This window comes from Lactuca saligna, chromosome 8 (genome assembly GCF_052625555.1).
Source record: "Lactuca saligna cultivar CGN05327 chromosome 8, ASM5262555v1, whole genome shotgun sequence".
Classification (NCBI taxonomy): domain Eukaryota; kingdom Viridiplantae; phylum Streptophyta; class Magnoliopsida; order Asterales; family Asteraceae; genus Lactuca; species Lactuca saligna.
In genome coordinates this window covers 88687860-88708788 of record NC_136424.1, presented here as the reverse complement: position 1 = coordinate 88708788, position 20929 = coordinate 88687860, and the positions used below count along the sequence as shown (strand labels likewise).

The following is a 20929-nucleotide window of genomic DNA, read 5'->3' as shown; positions in this document are numbered from 1 at the left end:
ACAACTATTTCATTCAACTTTTCTATTAATCTAAGCAACTCATAAGAACAAGATAATTCAAATCAAACTTTTTCATGTAATTAGTCTAACCTTTAAACTAATACAAAACATGAATCTATTGACAATTATCTTTGAAATTGGATTAGCATGAACATTACCACATCAAAAACAAGTTTATAAGTTCAAAAACAACTTAGGGTAATGTTCCTAGTCCATTTCTAGCCAAAAACCTCGAAAATATGTTGTATGGGGTTCCAACTCGTCGAGTGCATGAACCGACTCGGCGAGTTGGATCGTTTTGATCATTTTTTTAGGCATGGACTCGCCGAGTCCCTTGATGGACTCGCCGAGTCTGATGATCAGACAGCAACACTTTCGATTTTTTAAGCAGTTTTGCAAGTATAACAAGAAAACAAGCCTAGGCTCTGATACCACTGTTGGGTTATGAGCATTCTAACACTCCTAAGTGTACATGTAACCCTAAATACCTTGGATCTATGTTTTCTCTATTATACATGCAAATATGAACATCCAAGGTATTATCCTAATCTAGCATACAAAACTATCAATATAACAAGATAGAATACATACCTCTTTGATGTAGAATGTCTTCATGAAGCTTGAGTGCCTAGTGCCCCAAGTGTGACACCTCAAATGGTTCACACAACACCAAATACACTTGGAATAACTTGAGAGAATTCTACACTTCATGAAAATCAGCTAGTCCTCTCTAGAATGATACTAGTGCCGATTTTGTCAAGAATAATATCTTTATATAGTGTTACAATTAGGGCAAACCCGAATTGTCATGACTTTCCATTTCCTTGGATCCATGGGTTCAAATACACCATGGAGCATCCATGGAGCATCATATGAGTTTTGGCCCAACTAGATAATCTATGGAGCATTAGCCCACTATACTAGTATGGATGATTTACACAATCAACCCATATATTTAATTAGTCTTCTTTTGATCACTTAATTAATCCTAGATTAATTCTTGATCAATACTAATTAAATAATCTTATTATTCTTATTATTAATATACTAGAACTTATAATATATTAATAACCATAAGTGTCTTATTTCTCTCATTATAGTCTATCCAAGTGCATGATGCCATGCAACCCAAATGGACCATGCCGGGTCGGGTCAAGTCTTACCAATTATAGTTATGGACTTAGACATTAATCCAACAACCATGTCATCCAGAGACGGTTTTTTGAGAACTTCTGGTGATCTTGGGAAACTTTAGGAGATTTCTTGGAGATTTTGAGAAGACCTAATCATTGCAAACACTTTTGATTTCATTTTTGTAAGCATTAAACATTTCTAATTCTATCTTTCTCTTTGATTGATTTGTTCTTAGCCATGTGCGGGTAAGAAACCCTAATTTCTAGTTCTTTGTTCAAAACATGTTGATTGCTTGACTTGAAGCATATGATTTGATGTTTGATTTGTAATTCTATTCTAATGATTATGTTTTTGCTTAAACTAGAATCCTTGAATTTGATTTGTGTTTGATTGGCTACTTTCATGAATTGAATTTTTGTGTAGTTAATTAACTTTTAGGGCACCTAATCGTTCTATGAAGTTAATAATTGCTAACAAACAATAAGTTTTCTTATTGTAAAACATATATCACATGTTTTCACACTTTCGAGCGTATGAGAAGAAATGAACATTGTTGGGAAGCTTGTACAAAGCTTAATGCGGTTTTTCAATACAATCTAATAGCGTGTTTAGGTTGAATTAGTAAAGTTAGGTCTAGTCAAAGAGCGTGTTTTGGTTAGATAATTTGACTAGCGAGAAGTATTAGAGCGTATTAATATCTTTCAGTACTAACTTAGAATAACAATCATGAATTACATCAAGTCATAATCAAGTTGAACAACAACATTGAGAATTGGAACTAGAACCATTCAATCAAATTGTTTACAAGTTTATTTCATCTTGTGCATGCATTTTAAAATGGATTATTATTTTATTACTTTACTTTTGCAAACAAAACCCCCTTTGTGACCAAAGTACCTTGTGCAAAGAGGTGTAAAATTTTATTCTGCGTCTCCGTGGTTTGAACCTGCTTGTTTTGTACTACTTTTTAGTGCATTAAAACAGTGTATTTGGAGTCTCTTATACCTCTATTATTTGTTAGGTTTGACACGCCTAACAAGCGTCTGCTTTTGATAACCTAGTGACATTGAAAAGATTTTTATCCCAAATGCTCAATATCCCACATGATCTTCTTGTTTACCATATACATTAATAAGAATATTTAAACTAATCGAATTTCTCTTTATTCTTTCACATGATTGTTGTAATTGATTATTAATAAACGAATATAAATATGAATTAGAATTTAATAAAATTATATTCATTTAAAAATTGTTTTAAGATGAGTGTTGGAATTAAATAACTAGAAAATTTAGATAAAACAATTGCAATTCCATTTCCAACGCGTATTCGCTTTGTTTTTTTTGCCTTTTTGGCATCTTCTTCCTTGATTTTCCCCTCCATCTCTACCCCCACCCGCAGCCCAATCTCGCCACTTGCTTTTATAATAACCCGACATTAACTCTCTCTCTCTCTCTCTCTCTCTCTCTCTCTCTCTCTCTCTGCATTTGCATAGGCTGCAATCGGAAGTCGGTCACTGTGTAAAGTAATGGCAGACGCTAGCGGAGGGTACACTGAGTTTCCTGCAGTGTCGACTCACGGAGGCCAGTTCATCCGCTATAACATATTCGGTAATGAATTTGAGATCACTAACAAGTATCGTCCTCCAATCATGCCTATTGGCCGAGGTGCTTATGGAATCGTCTGGTATGTCTATGTTTGATTCACTTTTTCCGATGAGATTTTGAGGCCGTTGACTTTTTCTTTTTGCTACTATGATTGTTGATTTGTAATCAGACTAATTTGAGTTACTGTGTGTTTCCGATTTTAATCAGCTCGATGTTGAACTCTGAGACGAACGAGATGGTTGCTGTGAAGAAGATTGCAAATGCTTTTGATAATTACATGGATGCTAAGCGGACGCTTCGCGAGATCAAGCTTCTTCGACATTTGGATCATGAAAATGTGAGTTGTGCTTCACTACAATCAATTCCATGTAGAATCGTACAACTTCTAAGCTCTACTTGATCACTAGCATCTAAATCATATGATGAACTTATTAACAGTGAATCACTAAATCCTCAACGCTGCTTTCAGATCAATTAGCTGTAACCTATACATATAATAAATCTAAGAACCCTAAATTACTTACGAAAATTTGCTTCTAATCCAATTAGATTATTTGTAAAAAATCATGTCTCTTGCTTCAAGCTTGAGCATGAATTTGGTGGGATACGTTGATACGATACTTTCATTGCTTTATATAGTCGTTTGGACAATTTTTGATCTGAGCTCACAGTAGAAATCAACTAGAGTTCAACATATCTGTGCACTTACTTAAATTGGAAAGGAATAATCTCTTTTTGTTAAAGCTGTACATATATAGTATGCTTTTGATTGTGATTTGAAACATCATTCAGATAATTGCTATAAAAGATATAATCCCACCACCTCTAAGGAGAGAGTTCAGCGATGTCTACATCACCACTGAGCTTATGGATACTGACCTTCACCAAATCATTCGATCCAATCAGAACTTATCAGAAGAGCATTGTCAGGTATTCAACTTTTAGGCTGCATCTATTACACTGTGCAGGAGTAGACTAGACTAGACTTTGACCGATGGGTCTATTTGACTTGACTTTGACTGAACAAACTTTGCAAGTTTTCTGACATTTCAATGCACGCGAAACACAAACACAGTGTTGTAACTTGTAACCAATCTTGTTGTATCCTGTAGTACTTCTTGTATCAGCTCCTACGAGGGTTGAAGTATATTCACTCTGCGAATGTGATTCATAGAGACCTGAAGCCAAGTAATTTGCTACTGAATGCAAATTGTGATTTAAAAATTTGTGATTTTGGGCTTGCACGAACAAGTGCTGAAAACGATTTTATGACCGAATATGTTGTGACAAGATGGTATCGGGCCCCTGAGCTCCTGCTTAACTCTTCAGACTACACAGCAGCCATTGATGTCTGGTCAGTTGGTTGCATCTTCATGGAGCTCATGAACAAAAAGCCTTTGTTTCCTGGTAAAGATACTGTTCATCAAATGCGCATATTAACAGAGGTATGTTATATTCATTTCTTGATTTCCGTATGTTCTAATTAAACATCTAATTCCAAATTTGTACAATTTAGCTTTTAGGTACCCCAACTGAATCTGATCTTCGGTTTATTCGTAATGAAGATGCAAAAAGGTATCTTGCTCAACTCCCTCAACATCCACGCCAATCATTGCTGAAGATGTTCCCACACGTTCATCCATTGGCTATTGATTTGGTTGACAAAATGTTGACTTTGGATCCAACTAAACGAATCACAGGTAACACCATATCTCAACCTTTTCATTTTTTTTTTTGAAGAAAAAAAAAGGTAACCAGAATTCATGTTTTGAGCAGTTGAGGATGCATTAGAACACCCTTACCTTGCTAGACTACATGATGTAGCCGATGAGCCAATTTGTACGAATCCTTTTTCATTTGAGTTTGAGCAACAAGTTCTGGGAGAAGAGCAGATTAAGAACTTGATATATGAGGAGGCATTAGCACACAATCCGGGGTTTGCTTAAATGAATGGAATGGAATGGAATTAAGCAATCTACAATATATGATAAAATAAATCTGGTATGAAAAAAGATGTCTCCATCTCCATGCTCCAAAACTGGAAACTGCAAATGTGTTGTAGTATGTATTATTGATGTAAACCAATTTGCAGATGAATCTAGTGGCTGATGAGTCATGAGTGTTGTTTTTTAAATTTGAAATTGTTTTATTGCTTCTTGGTTGATGGAAGGGGTTTGGTTTTCAGACTCCTTTCTGATACCTTATGGGTTGTGTTGATGAGTTGTTAAAGTAGGATTTAGGATATGGTGTAATGCAATCTATAGTTGATTACTTAAGATCTATTTATGTATTTTCTTTTTATGAGAATTACACCACTTGTTCGTCTTTAAATTTTACATTTACTTCCACAAATTTGGGGATTTGAGATAAAAACGGGTGGGTCATTTTCACATTTACCATCAACATTTTTGTCTTTTTGCTTAATTTTAGTACTTGTTACTTGTTATGCATGCGTGGGTTATTACTAGTATAAACAAATATGTAATAATAGATTTTTGGGCCCTCTTAAAATTTACAAACAGCATAAAAAAATCGGGTATTGTTCTTCATGTTTTGTTTTGTGCCTAGAACACATTTTCTCCACAAATTAACATGAAAAACTATAATATTACAATAATGATATACTTTTTTTTTTTTTTTTTCAAAATAAAACTGCTTCGAATATTAACTATTTGAATAGGCTTTATATGAGTGTCAAAGAGGATTTAGGTTACGGTCTTGGTCTTGGTCTTGGTCTTATATGAGTACATCCTCTTTTTGACATTATGCGTTAATGCGTTCTTTCTACATTAAGTTGAAAGAAACATACGGAAGATTAAGTCTATCAATGACTCTGATTTTTTTTATTTTTTTTTTCCAAAATGGCATATGATATATGGGGTAATAAGAGGGGAGTTAGATGAAGGCACTTATCTCGGTCCTATATTTTTTTATGCATTTTCGGTTCTTGGTTATTCATTTCCCAGTCCAGGTCTAACCCTAGTTACAACACCACATTTCCATTATAGCATAACTTTCATGTGTCAACTTTGTTGGCCAATATTCGGGTTTATACAACATTAACCTTAAGTTTACATGGTGACTGAGATCGTCGTCTACATTCCTTCATAGACCCCAAAAACTCACTTTAAGTCTATTAAATCAAATATAAACAACACCAAAGTCGAGCACGAGGTTTAACCTCTTGTTCAACTCTCATTTAAATGAACACATGTTTAGAGTTGTTGAGTCTGATTTGTTTCTAGACTGAAACCAACTACCAAGCATTCATCTTTCAACCACATAAGCAATATACATGGCCATCACTAAAGCTAGCAAAGAGCTTATTCAGTTGAAAAATATTTTGCAATACAACAAGACTGTAATGCAGTTGAGTTGTGGATTTAAATCTTTTGCTTTTCGACACAAGTTGACATCCAAAAGAGAAAATATAATGAGATGTTTAAATTATAACTAATACCACAAAATCTACATTAGGTGTAAATCAATAAATTCGGAAGTTGAAACCCAACAAAATATCATTTACCTGCTTCTGGAGACGAAATAGAATGAGAGACTTCAATTTACACAAAAACAAATCCAACCGTTATTCATATTCAAACTGAACATCAACATGCAAATACCTCCGCATTAAACCAACGATGGATGTGGTAAAATTAGCCAAAACCTGACATTCTTCATGGCTTTTAGCCTCTGACACAACTCCATTAATAATCAACTTCTTGAGATTGGGGCACCTCTCCAAAAGCCCACCCACCCACTGCGAAAACAAATCAGTAATCACCGTCCACCCCAATTCCAACATTATCACATTTTTCAACTCAAAGCATCTCTGCAAACTGTACTGAAGGGACCCCTCTTTCAAATCATAACACAACGATAAATGCGTCAATTGAGGAAAACAAACGGAAATCGTCTCCATGTCCACCACTTCATCTTCATCGTCAAACACAACTCCCCATAGCCGAAGCCCTCTTAACTTTGAAGCTTTCGAGATCATATGATGAAACTTGGTCCACATGATTGTGAAATTACTAACGTCCACCACTTCAAGATTTTCCGTGTTCTCACCGATATCCAGATGAATCACACTCACATCATCGATTTTAAGAAGTTTTAACGTACCTTTGCCAATGAGTTCGAAAACTTCCAAGGTGCAATCTTTGAGTTGTAATTTCTCGAGATTATCTGCTTCCAGAATGAACTTTTCCAGACTTATGGCTTCTGCGGATAGATCTTTTAGAGATGGAGAGTTCAATTCCATTGATGTTTGGGCATCTGACATGGCGATGTCGAGGCTTAGAAGTGTCAGAATCTCGATTTTAGGGCAGGCGGTGAGGAGGTAACTTAGATCGAGAGCAGAAATGGAGATGTGACTTAAGGAGAGAGATTTTAAGCAAGGGAATCGTTGATAACTTGGTTCGACTCCGGTTATGGTGTTGTGAGATAGATTTAAGATTTCGAGTTTTTGACGACCGCATTTTTCTATGATGTTGATGGTGGGTGATGTTCTTACGTTATAATGTAGCTGACGCAAGGATTCTCGAGTGTACATGAGCCAGGCGATGACAGGGGCGGCAGAGAACTCGTCGACGTCGTCCATGATGATTGAGAGAGATTGGAGGCCGGTGGTTTGGAAGATTGTTTGAGTGATGAGGATTTCGAGTCTGCTTGTTGTGAGTTCGTGATAAACAGGCCAGTCGTTTGAGTTGAAGGAGAGTGTGTGAAGGTGGATGCGCCAGGCTTCGCGCCACTTCCGGCAAGTGGCGGAGGCGATTACGACGTCACGAGCAGCGCCTAGACGAGAGAGGATGTTGCCGATGACTTCCACCGGAAGATGCTCCATCTTCGATCAATCAATCAATCAAATCTGATCTCGTCGGTGAAACCCTGCAAAACAGGATCACCAAATCATCATCTAGCCCCGTACTTAAACAATCAGTTTTCAAATCCTCACATCCATAAAAAACCCTAAATGAACAGAAATTGAGTAACTGTTTGTACATAAAAGGCTTGCAAATTCCAAACAGAGAACATATCGCAATCCCCAAAAACAAAAGGAAATCTAGATTTGAGAAAACTGTATACACAGTAACCACACCAATCCAATAAAAATAGAGAGAGAACACAGTACAATTTTTTGAGAAGTTGTAAAATCTAATGCCCTAATTCAACCAACTAAAAGGATCAATCACTTTCGCGTGCAAATCAACGAAGATCCGACATAGATTTAAGCATACTGAACAAACCTAAGGGCATCTTCCTGCGTCAATCGAATGATTTAAGCTACAAATTGATCAAAGATTACACGCTCATCAAGTCTCTTTTCACAAATCAGATCAGGGAAAGTCAAACATACCAGGAGGGAGGGTAATCACGAAGAATCTCTAAGAAAACCCAGGGAAGATTGACGAAGAAATGAAGTGGGTGATAGAGTTGAATCAGTGAAGAAATAGGAGGGGAGTTGATGGATCGAGGGTTTAGTGTAGAAGATGTAGGGATGGAATCTAATTTGTGTGAGCGAGGGTAAGACGCAAGCCAAAGGTTGTCTCTCCGTGCGTGTTGGTGATGGTGGTGGTGGTTTGTAGGTACATCCGCTCTGGTGCGTGTGCGAATGGGTTGCACGTGACAGATCTTGCACTTAATACCTTCTCATTCATATATCTGAGGGGCTTAACCAATCATTTTATGGAGCATTCTTGTTTTTCTTGGAAATATCTTCAAACAAACAAAAATAAATAAATAAATAAATAACTCATCTTTTTAATGAAACAGATTAACATGTTTTTATTCTTTTATTAATTTATATGTGTCATGTAAATTTAATTATGATTTTAAAGTTTTAAATAAGGAGGATTTTATATATATAAATGCAAAATTTCAAAACTTTCAAAATATCGTGAAACCCATGTATTACTTGGGTTTAATTAAAATAAATTAAATATAAAATTTTAACAATTTGAAAAATTTGTATTTATAAGAAAAATGAGAAAAAAATTAAATTATTAAAATTAATGAGACTTTAATGTATTGAATACATTACATATATAAACTCTTTTCTAATAAATACCTTACACATATATTACCTTACATATTAAATATGAAATTTTAATTTAATAAAATGAAAAATACAATAAAATGACAACTGGAAAATAAAAAATTTAAAATTTTTAGAAAATGTCATATATCCAAATGAAAGAGAAGATGACATCTAACAAAAAAAACTTTCATTTATTAGAGTAGATTTGTCCAAATAATATATTTAAATATTTTTTTAATCATTTTAAATTATTTAAAATAATTTTATTATTAATTTTTTTGATTGACCATAATACACTTTCAAAAGAAATTGCAAAACTACTTCTCATTCCAGAAACATGTACCAAGTATGAAACTCAAATTACACAATCATCTAACGTCATTCTCAATCATCAACGCTTCCATAATCGTCGTCGGTCATTAGGTTTTATCCGATCATACGAACCCGAGTTGTTTTTAAGATTTATTGTGAGTAATAAAATTATGTAATTAGTTACTCGTTAATTTTATATTGCAATCCCCTACCGATAATTTATAGTTTTCAACTTCGTTTATGGTTGGTCTTGATATGCCTTTTGCTTCAGACTCGTTTCATGTTCATTACCCACTAACTTAAAATTCACCAAAGTAATTATCAAAAGCAAGACAAAACAATTCCATAAAACACGAAAACTTTGGGTAAAGATTAGAAAAAGATCGATCTTTATTTCAAGATTCGAAAAGCACACTTAAATTTGTGAAAGTTACGATCAAAATCAAGTAGTTTTAAGATTCAAAAACTTAAAGGGGAACAAACTCATCAATTTTGCACAAATGTTATCCACAACAAATATTATACAACTTTTAAATAAGAAATTTATTTATTGCAAAGTCTATCGAGTTGACTATGATGACTTGGCGCGTTGACTCGGGATTCAGTGGAATGAACTCAGGAGGAACTCGATGAGTTGCTGGATGCACTTGGCGAGTTGAAGTCAACACGGACTGTTGACATTGACCGTTAACCTTGACTTTGACCAGGGTTGACCAAATTTCACTTAGAGGGTATTTATGGTATTTCAGGATTATAACAAGTTAATCACATGTCGATTATAGGCGGTTGAGTTGGAGTAGTGCGTGGGATATATCTGATCTTAGCTTGTCGGTTCAGAATTCGAGAGGCTAGTCTCCTCACCATACCAGTGGGTCTAAGGCACCAATGCCAACTCATTTTGTGATATGTGGTATGCTTGTTGTTGTAGAGATATATGGTGTGATAGTTAGATATGCTTAGTGATATGCTATCTATATGTGTGATATTTGCAGGGAATACCATGGGAGGAGCCCATGACACTTGGATGTAAGACCATGTGGGGGAGCCCATGGCTTTTCAAGTAAAGACTATGGGAGGAGCTCATGATACTTGGATGTAAGACCATGTGGGGGAGTTCATGGCTTTCCAATTAAAGACCATGGGGGAGCCATGTCACTTAGGTGTAAAACCATGTGGGGGAGCCCATGACATCCTGGAGTAAGACTTTGGGAGGAGCTCACGACATCCTTATATGTTTGTATGCAGGGCTTATGTGATATATATATATATATATATATATATATATATATATATTATATGTGTTATGTAGATTGTGTGGGGTATGCTCTGGGGGGCTCACTAAGCATTAACTTATAGTTTGTGGATTTGTTTCAGACACATCTGAGCCCAAAGGCAAGGGTAAGGCTTGATGACATGGCATGCACTCTCTCTTAGGCGTTTTTATGGGACACTCTGATGATTTGAAATAAAATGGTATTTGTTATGAATTTTGAAAACAATTGTATTTGGGATTTCATGGTTTATGGAAAGTATTTTGGTTAATTAAAATGAAAATTTTCTTTTGAAAATTGGGTCGTTACAAGTTGGTATCAGAGCCTTGGTTTGAAGGATTCAGGCACACCCTCGGGTGTGTCGGGACACAAACAAAGGATATGGTAAAGTTGTTTTCAAAAAAAAAATTGAGACTTTTAGAAAATGGAAAAGAGGAGAGTGCAACGCGCGTGATCTGTCGAGCCAAGTAAGCAGTTCCTCAATATGTTAGCCATGTTATACTGATGCTTGAGCTATGATAATTGTATGGATCTTGCTATGTGTATGCTTTTAAAATTATATATGGTTAGGAGCTTATAGCCTTAGAATGATTGATTTGGCCTTATTTCCTATTCCTCGTTTGGTTGTGGTCCTAGGGTAGAATCTATTATTCGAAAGTCGATTTAATCCTTTTCTATGTACAATTTACATGCATAAAAGCAACCTGTTATGATTGGTATGATTGGTGTGAGTAGAGCAAATCTTAGGGTCGCCTAGGGTTTGAGATATGCGGTAGTATGTAGAAAAGGATTTATTTTGGAACGAATTGGAGTTATCCGGTAGAGTCTTGGGGAAGGTATAGGTAGGTGTGAAAGGTAATATTGGGCCCGTACTACTGAAAGCACAGGACCTGTAACCAAACCAATGTCAGACCTGGAGGCTCTAAGAAGGACCAGTGTGGGAGGATCCTCTCTATAGACATCCTGATCAATATGTTTTATGGTATTGCAGTACAGTATAGTGATGACACGATATGGAGTTGGGGGATCAAGATCAGGATCTGGATCTAGGCGGGGCACTGGTACCGAACCCATTTACGAGAGGTTGTGTGAGCTCATCGCAGCTGAGGTTATGAGGAACATCCTTGATGCTACCCCAATTATCTTTGGGAAGATCAAGGAGGGTATGATGGAGATTATGGAGGAGAGGCTCAGGGCATTCAGAGTCGGGATTGTTACACGCCAGGTTGGGGCCCGAAATCCCTCATTATGGGAGTTCAATGTGTGCAGGGCGCCAGAGTTTTTCGGGGTCAAGGACCCTATTGTTAGCTGACGCTGGGTGATGGATATTAAGAATGCCCAGTGCACGAGTTCTTGCCCTGATGCGACAATGGTGGGTTTTGCTTCATTTATGCTGAGAGACAGAACCTAAGACTGGTAGGGAAAGGTGACTAGCCAGGTGGGAGCAATCGGTGTGGTTGACATGTACCGAGTTTGTTCGGTGATTTGATTTGGAGTTTGCACCAGCCATTAAGGTGCAGCGGTTGGTGAGGGAGTTTCAGGAGTTCCAGCAGACCACCAAGACTGTGGTGGAGAACACCGCCAAGTTTTGAGAACGAGCTTTGTTGATCCCATAGTATGCTACGGATGAGGACGAGGTATCATTCCATGCTGCGGGATGATATCCAGTAGTTTGAGAGCTTCACAAGGTGTAAAACCCTGAATGAGATGGTGGAGAAGGCCCATGAGCGAGAGATGAAGTTAGACTTCCGCACCAAGTGGAAGTAGGTCAGGCTAAAAAGCCTAAGACCTCGGATTCTTCCATTATGGGACAGTAGGGCCGTGACCGATGTGCCAAGTGCGGTAAACCGCATAATGGGGCTTGTCGGATAGCGGGCTCGGGATGTTATGCGTGTGGCCAGCAGGGTCACTTGAGCATGGATTGCCCCAAGAAGGGCTTGATTTGTTTTCAGTGCAACCAAACTGACCACAAGCAGGTCGATTGTCCAAGGTTTCAGGGAGGGGGAGGAGCAGTGGTGACGCTTGCGCTAGGGTCTGTCCATAGGTTTTTACTACTCTGGGCGAAAAACTTAATAATGCCCCAATACTTGTATTAAATCTAAATAAAACATGGATTTATTAAACAAAAATGCAACTAGCATGTTTTTCAATACACCCAACTATATAACGTTTTTCCGACTGAAACTCGGTTTGAACCTGAAAAATCTTGTTCAAACCCATTTTCAGAATTCTAAATCTTAACACGACAGTTGCCAATAAAGACAATCTTACCAAAGAATACTCTCAACATCCTAAAGAGGTAGGCATAAGGAAGTGTGACATCCCCAATTTCACGGCCAGAAAAGACCGATTTGTTTATGCTTGTTTTTAAAATCAGAGTACTCTTTTAAATAAAACAGTTGCGGAATTTGTTCCCAAAACAAGATATGATAATAACTTATCAAAACATTTCTCGAAGAGAATGTATTTTTATTTAATAATAAAACCTCGGGATGTCATGTTCTGATACAGACATATAAGCATAAACAGAACTTACATTTAATTACACAATTGATTTATATCTCCTTTAAATCTCTCTGTGAAATATGTCTTCGTATTAATATATGTGATACAAAGAAAACTGAGTGGATCAGGCTTGGGAGCCTGGTGAGCATATAAGGTTTTCATCCCACAATGTTATATCGTATATTTATAAATATAGAACATTCAAACTTTTACAATTTCACCATATAAAGGCAACTCTTATCCCACCCCATCGATCCTCACAACGACATGATCTAAAATCTCGTATCTAAAATTTTCCTCTTTACCCGATCCCTACTCGCGGATCTAAAACTATTATCTTCACCCGATCCATACTCACGAATCTAAAACTAACATTTTCACCTGATCCATACTCACGGATCTAAAACTAACCTTTTCCCCTGATCCATACTCACGGATCTAAAACTAACCTCCTGATCTGATCCATACTCCCGGATCAATAATTGTACCCAATCCATACTCCCAGAATAGGGACAATTAACTATACCTTAATTGTGACATCCCCAAAATCTCGGCCAGAAAAGACCAATTTCATTTATGCTTTTTAAAATAATTTCAGAGTAAATCCTTTTAATTTTAAAATAGATGCGGAATTTGTTCCCAAAAACAAAACATGATAAAATAGATATTTATCAAAACATTTCATAAAGAAATATGATTTCATTTCATAATCAAAAGTCGGGATGTCATGTTCCGATACAGATCATAAAGCATAAACGATAGCATTACAAGCCATTCAACAAATATATATATATATATATATATATATATATATATATATATATATATATATATATATGTATACAGACTTGTAAACAAAACAACTTGATGATTCGCCCATCTTAAGCTCTTGCGCCACTTTCTGTAATACAAATAAACTGAGTGGGTCAGGCTTGGGAGCTTGGTGAGCATATAGGGTTTTCAACCCGCAATAAATATTTAATTTCAACAATCAACAAATAAACCCGATTACCCATTCCCGTTATCCTCACTTTACGTCCCTAAAAATAACATCTATTACAAGGAACCTAATTCAGAATTTTCATCGGGACGGACATTACTGTAGAGGGGCTTCCTCAACAATAAGTGTCCTAAAGGCAACCATGTAGGGGATAGAGTACACCGGTGAACACGTCGTTCACAACACCTACAGGTAATGAGCCTGCTAGTGTTCCACATGACAGTCTAGAATAGTCCGTGGTCGTCATCCATACTCTGTTGAATGACTAGAATAACACCAATAACACCGAGGCCTCTCATATGTTTATTACACACCAATTATCTACCCATGTTCTACCCAACATATTAGTAGATAAAAATATACATTTTTATACATTGTTTAAAAACATGTATAACATGCTTTAATCGACACATATTCCACATAACAGATGAGGCATACACACATAAACACGTATTTCATAGAGAATAAATCATATCTAGAAGATAGAAGAGAGTGAATTGTAATTATAAGATAATTGCAATTTGGGCTATGGATTGTCTTAAATTAAGGAGTGGACGAACTCTATGGGGAAGCCCATAAGGAAATCATCCAAGGCCTTAATTAAAGGAGTCTATGGGTTGCTTAGGGCTTAAGCATCCAAATTAGAGTTTCCTTGTTAGATAACCCTAATAGCCTCACTATATAAAGACCCCTTATGACCCAAAAACGTGAAGACTTCTTCTAGGGTTAGAACACATTTTAGGCAGCCTCCATCCTCTCTCCTCTTCATCCTCTTGCTTATGGTGTTTGTGAACCATTAGAGGAGTGACATTTGTGACTCTAAGTTTTCTAAAGTCAATACAAGGAGGAATTGGGATTGTTATTGCTACATAACAATCAAGGTAATATCTTAAACCTAATTATATGTTAATATCGATTTCCATATGTTAGAATTAGGTTTATAGTCTTGGATAAGTTGAATATACAATAGAGAAACCTAGATCCAAGCATTAGGGTTTGTATGAGCACATAGGATGTTCTTATGACTAAAACTCATCAGTGGTATCAGAGCCTAGATTGGTTTCTATTGTATTGATGCCTTATATGTTGAAAAAATTCGATTTTTGTGGTTCTGCATCATAGACTCGGCGAGTCCCACTGTGGACTCGGAGAGTTGCCCCTACTCGGCGAGTCCATGGGGGTACTCGGCGAGTTCGAGCGTCAGATGGAGCTATTTTTGGGATTTCTTGTTGTTTATCTTTGAGATACTTGCCTTTATCATATTAGATCAATATAAATATGATTTTATGATATATATGAGTATATTCTTGATCTAATTGAAGATATTTATCAATTAATAAAATATTTGTTTCCTTATGTGATAATTGATTAATTATTTTGATTAAATTGGTAAATTGGTTTGCAAGAAATCATTAAATAAATCAAATATGGATAATTATGCAATTAAATGTTAATTTATATTATTTGTTATTTCATCCTTGTGTTATGAATAGTTTCATATTCTCCCCTTTAGGTTTTATAGTTTAAATTTGAACTCAAAAGTTTAGTTGTTTTGAAATTTAAATAGTTGAAACCCTAATGTTTTGAAATGTTTCAAAACTTGCCCTCAAGTTTTGGAATTTAAATTTGATTAAAAGTTTAATTTTGATGTATATTTAAATTCTAAACCCTAATGTTTTTGAAATGTTTCAAAACTTGCCCTCAAGTTTTGGAATTTAAAAGTTGATTAAAAAGTTTAATTTAGGAATGTTAAATTCTAAAACCCTAGTATTGTTTTGAAAAGTTCAAATCACACTCTTATGGTTTTATTAATTAATTAAGGTGTATAATTAAAAGAAGTTTAATAAATCCATAAAAGTTTAGGTTTACAATTTAATTGAATTAAAGGTATAATTATTAAATTTGACCACATAGTATTTTAAAAAGTGTAAAATACACCCTATATTATATATAACATTAAAAGTCTAACATTATATATATATATATATATATATATATATATATATATATATATATATATATATATATATATATATGAGTAAAAGTCAGTCTTACCGTTAGTAGGCCTCATTCATGAAGCTGGTCTATAAGGGGTGTTTAAGGAAATTGCCTATAAAATGGCGATTGAATGGGTATCCACTCTTACCCACCGCACTCTTGACTAGTGGAGGTTCGTTAGCCGAACGGGTAGGATAGGATGAAACCTTCCATTATAAGTATAATGAAATACAAAGTAACTAAATGTTTTACAAATTCCCAATCTTAGTTACTTAGGCAAAAGTGAATTGATGCAATTCCATGAAATTACACTTTGTGCCCTTGCGAAGATGTTAGTGGAGCGTGTGTGGTTTACCAGCACACTAAATGGTTCTAAGCAAAGGTAGCAAAGGGTGACTCAATGTTTGTCATAGTTCGATGGAGCGTGTGTGGTTTACCGGCACATTAAATAGGTGACTGTAACATGTGAGGGCACCATGTAAGTTTGCATGATTATTCACACCCGCTTTGTGATCCTCGACATCCCAGTCACAAACAAGAGGGGCGTATAGAGATTTAAACATGCCATTGAAATGTTCAATGAATCTCAAAGGTTCTAGGAGTTTTCATAGATTTAAAACCTAAATTTCTTTTTTGTTTTTCATGGTGGGAAATTAGTGAATCGTTATTCACTTACCTTCAAATATTCTGCAACTAGATTACGGCATCCCTTTTCTAGGTTGTAGCGTATTGTGTTGGGTCCTAGCCTTAATATCTCATTTGGGTGAATTATTAAGGACTCAATCTATCAACTAACTTGAATTCGTTTTCTCCCGTTTTGTAGATGTCAAAGTTCGACAACTATGGTCTTCCCAAATCCCGTGGAACAAGCATTCCACATGAAGATGGTATTCCACGATTCGATAAGGAACAAGATATCATGATTCACTTCCTCCACCTCCTCCAATTGTTCTCCCTAACCCACAAGATCGAAGAATTGAAAGGTTCAACATCACTAAAGCCCTATTGGAAATGAAACATGAAGATGGTAAACCCGTGTGTGCCCACGTTCTATGAATGAAATCACACATTGATAGGTTGATAATGTTGGGTGTGTCATTCCCAAATGAGTTGGCTGTAAATTGGGTTTTGCAGTCACTTCCTGAATCATAAAATGAGTTCAAAAGAAAGTATTATATGATGGATCATGACGATAACCTCATTAACCTAACTTACATGCTCATTACTGCTGAATCAGAAATGATTTGGCAGAGCAATGGAGCGTATTTGTTGGGAAAGTCAACTGACCATGCTTCCGAGGACGTTCTAGGAGAACCGACCTGCATTTGCTGCCAAAAGAAAGGGCGTTGGATACAAGTCTGCCCAAAGAGCCTGAAGAGTCCAGAAGATGGGAGAGTCAAAGTGTATGGTTGCGCTTCAGGTAAAATCCACTATCTAACTCTGTTAAGTTCCTATTCATTGATTCTTAATACATGATGTGATAAGATTGCATTTGAATGTTTTTGTAGGATCGGTGAAAAGATAGGAAGCTTGGTGAAAGAGCAAGATGAATCTAATCACAAGAAATGGATCTTGATCGCATGGACTTGAATATTAGATTTTTGAGCTTAGATAGTTATGATAGAGTTGTTAGAAATTTTCTTTTTGAAATACATAGTTTTCAATGGATTTTGTATTGTAAGGACAAATGTTTTCCGCTGCTTTTATACATAAAATAAATTTTGGTTTGACTTATTTATTTATTTGTTTACTTCCTTGCAATGAAATCATTATGAAAATTGATGTTTGAATATTTCTACAACAAATGGATATGATTCTTATTTATGGTGTTTATGGAAAAAGTTAAGAATTTACCAAATAGGGAGAGTTTCTCATCACCCAAGTTTCAATTGGATAGAAATTTGGAATCACGCAACTTGGTTGCATGATGAATGAGAAATTTCATATTTGGAAATTAGACTAATTCGTTGACAAAGTGTCAAGTGAAGGACTAGGAGATCGAGTACACAAAGTTCTGTGATGGTCAAAGTCCACCATAATAGTAACAAGACATTCATCATGATTTACTAAAAGTTTAGTAAATATGATTATACTTATAAGATTAAGTGTAATTCAGAATTGATTAAAAAGGTTTAAATCAATAGCAAAACGAATAAGAAGAATCAAGTAGGCAGAAAGAAAAAAGTTTCTCCATTCTAAGAAGAAGGGAGAGTAGCTTTTATGCTTTATGATAGGTCTTAATGATTAAGAACCATATCTTAATTGATCCTCTAAGTGAGTCTTAGCATAATTGTATGTCTAAGAAGAGGAATCAAGAATTGAAGAAATGGTTAAATCAAAAGTTCAATCGTACATCGTTCCAATAACAAGTCTTAAAGTTAAGATTGTGACGTCGAGTGAAAAATATTAATAAGGTTTATAAAATTCATCAAATGTAGAAAGTTGTGATATCTTGGATAAGACAAAGACCAACTAGGACCAATTTATGAAGTGGTTTGATATAAGCTACACTAACTCTTGAATAATTGTTTGTCAAGAAATGGTTATTGACAAGAGAATCTTATATGTCAAGGAGTCAGTGGGAGTCTTAATGGTCTTGAAAGGTTTCAAGAACAAATCAAATAAACCTTATCGATCATCACTAGCACACGAGTTGAGGTTTACAACCTATCGTGTTGACATTATTTTGTTTCTGTGCTGTTTCCAATTGAGTTAATTATGCATGTGAGTTCTATGAGTTCTCATTTTGAACGCATAAAAGGCAAGGCACCTTGATCAATGAAAGGTACATTGATAGGAAAAGGTGAGCTGCTTAACTACTTGGAAGACATGGTGGGCAGCTATGCTACCATAAGTCAAGAAGGCAAGATTAAGAAAGTTCGGTCCATATGAGTTTGAATTTGTCGTAAACTTTGGTTTTAACAAATTCACATGGATAGGAACACATACACCATTTAAATCTAAGTGTCATAAGATTTCCTCCTTCATGAAAATGATTGTGAGGAAATGCTTTCACTAAGAAAGATTTTAAGAAGATAGTGATTGTAAAATTGCATTATCGAATTCGATTATGGTTACGGTATCCCTTTACATGATTTTAATTGTGAGGTTTGGCAACTAGTCTTAATTGTTTAGACACACATATGAGCTATCTAAGGAAAAGGTGTATAAGTTTAAGAGGCCTTGATAAAAGATTATCAAAGCATTAAGTATTAGAAACATGGACTTAAGAAATTCAATAGGTATTGTTTTTCTGAAAGTTAAGATGTTTATGAATACATGTCGAAGCTAGTAGGAGCATAAGTGATATGTTTTATAATAATCATCATGATAGTGGGAGCATAAATGTTATGATTGTATGATTATCAAGGCACGTATTGCAAGTTGGAAATATTAAGTATAGAAAACAAGAGTTATACCTTGCAAAGTGGTAAGGGTTGTAAAGTTGTTTTGCTATAATTAAGGGAGAGAATATTATGCTTCATTTCAAATCTAAAGGCTTAGGTTGAGAAATGTTAATAGATTTAGTCAAAGGTACATAGTGTGTTCTTAAAATTTCGATTATGATTACGACATTCCTCTTCACAATTCGAATTTTGAGAACATAGCAAATAAAACATTATGCATCGTGTCCCATACGCTTCAGGTATAGGATCGATTGCAAATGCTTTAATATTTGACCATTCTAAAATTTTCCAAATGTCTAGCGCATTTAGAGGGAAAAAGGACTAGAATCGGTTTTGACTAAAATAATTAAACAACAATCAAAGGACAATCCAAAGTTCGACGAGGATTTGTTGCTTATGAGTAGTTGGAAGCATGGTATTGAATGGACCATATCGACATTATTATGAATAGAAAAGATTCTATTAATAAGTTGTCATATGGAAAATATGGAAATGTTTCCATATTGGATGGACCATATCGATATTATTACGAATAGATAAGATTCTATTAAGAATGAGTTGTCATATGGAAAATATGGAAATGTGTCCATATTGGGAATTGAATATTGAAAATTTATGTCTAGATTAGAAACTTTATGCAAAAGGATGTTCAAAGGAATGTACTTTGAGTGAGAGACATCATATCTAAGGAATTGTCTTGCAACAATCTCCGATAGAAGATTTTGTAATATCATTGGCAATAGTCTTTGTGACTTTGGTGCAGTGACATTACGAAAGAATCATTGCATAGAATGTTAGAATCTAGCATATTCTATAAGTAGCAATAATTTGATATTCTTTCACTTATGAAAAAGGATTTGGAGTTGTGAAATGAGAATGATTGGAAATGTGTTCAATTTGATCTATTTCACAAAGTAAGAACCATAGAAAAACATTGTGTGCATGCTAGGAGCATGGGACAAGTGTAATAATTCAAGTAAGAAGTTGATTACCCGAAACGACAAATAATGAGTAATCGATATGGTGATAAATAAAAGGGGTTTATTTATACTCAAAGTTTTGATGCCATATGGGATTAGTATTATTCTTGTGTTTCACTTTGCATGTTTTGACTTTCTGAATAATTTAATTGGTTAAGAACAGTCTCATACAATATCTAGAATGGAGGAATATATGATCCCTTATCTAAAGGACACGCGTATCTGATAGGATCAGAGTTGACAGCTGCTTTGGAAAGCTACGATTGCAGATCAGGATCTGAAGTCATACGCATAATAGTTATTAGACTTATCCAAGTGGGAGACTGTTGGATTAGTGTCTAAGTCTATAACTATTTTGGTATGTAGTTGACCCGATGGATCATGGTCTTTTTGGGTTGCCTTCATCAAAGCAACTTGATAGGATGAATTATGGAGAGAAAGGATTAAATATGATTTATTAATATATTATGAGAATAATATATTAAAGGAGAAATCATATTGTTTAATTAATATTAGTCAAGAATTAATTAGTAATTAGTTTTGTGACTAAAAGAGATTAATTAAACTTAAGGGACTAGAATTGTAATTATAAGATAATTGCAATTTGGGCTATGGATTGTCTTAAATTAAGGAGTGGATGAACTCTATGGGGAAGCCCATAAGGAAATCATCCAA

At 35.2% G+C, this 20929-nt stretch overlaps 2 protein-coding genes across 3 annotated transcripts; one reads left to right on the top strand and one right to left on the bottom strand.

The window, feature by feature from the left end:
• The first annotated feature begins 2483 nt into the window (after nt 1-2483).
• On the top strand, nt 2484-5048 carry LOC145008426 (mitogen-activated protein kinase 1-like). Its single transcript, XM_078967047.1, has 6 exons — nt 2484-2820; nt 2949-3078; nt 3534-3671; nt 3854-4186; nt 4258-4441; nt 4518-5048. The coding sequence occupies exons 1-6, from the start codon at nt 2663-2665 to the stop codon at nt 4685-4687; spliced, it is 1113 nt and encodes a 370-aa protein (XP_078823173.1). The 5' UTR covers nt 2484-2662; the 3' UTR covers nt 4688-5048.
• A 1115-nt stretch (nt 5049-6163) lies between these two features.
• Nucleotides 6164-8403, bottom strand: LOC145008425 (F-box/LRR-repeat protein At1g67190-like). Of its 2 annotated transcripts, none has more exons than XM_078967045.1 (2): nt 8101-8403; nt 6164-7631 (listed from the first exon to the last, which is right to left on the bottom strand). In XM_078967045.1, exon 2 carries the CDS (start codon nt 7585-7587, stop codon nt 6328-6330), a length of 1260 nt encoding a protein of 419 aa, XP_078823171.1. In that variant the 5' UTR covers nt 7588-7631; nt 8101-8403; the 3' UTR covers nt 6164-6327. The 2 variants fall into 2 exon arrangements, with proteins under 2 accessions (XP_078823171.1, XP_078823172.1); XM_078967046.1 differs by having other exon boundaries at nt 7991-8104.
• Nucleotides 8404-20929: the final 12526 nt, after the last annotated feature.

Excerpts from the sequence above, each read along its gene's own strand:
- LOC145008426 (XM_078967047.1), top strand. The coding sequence starts at position 2,663 with ATGGCAGACGCTAGCGGAGGGTACACTGAGTTTCCTGCAGTGTCGACT. Across the intron at positions 4,187-4,257 it reads AAATGCGCATATTAACAGAG|CTTTTAGGTACCCCAACTGA; the intron begins GTATGTTATATT and ends TGTACAATTTAG. Across the intron at positions 4,442-4,517 it reads TCCAACTAAACGAATCACAG|TTGAGGATGCATTAGAACAC; the intron begins GTAACACCATAT and ends TGTTTTGAGCAG.
- LOC145008425 (XM_078967045.1), bottom strand. The coding sequence starts at position 7,587 with ATGGAGCATCTTCCGGTGGAAGTCATCGGCAACATCCTCTCTCGTCTA.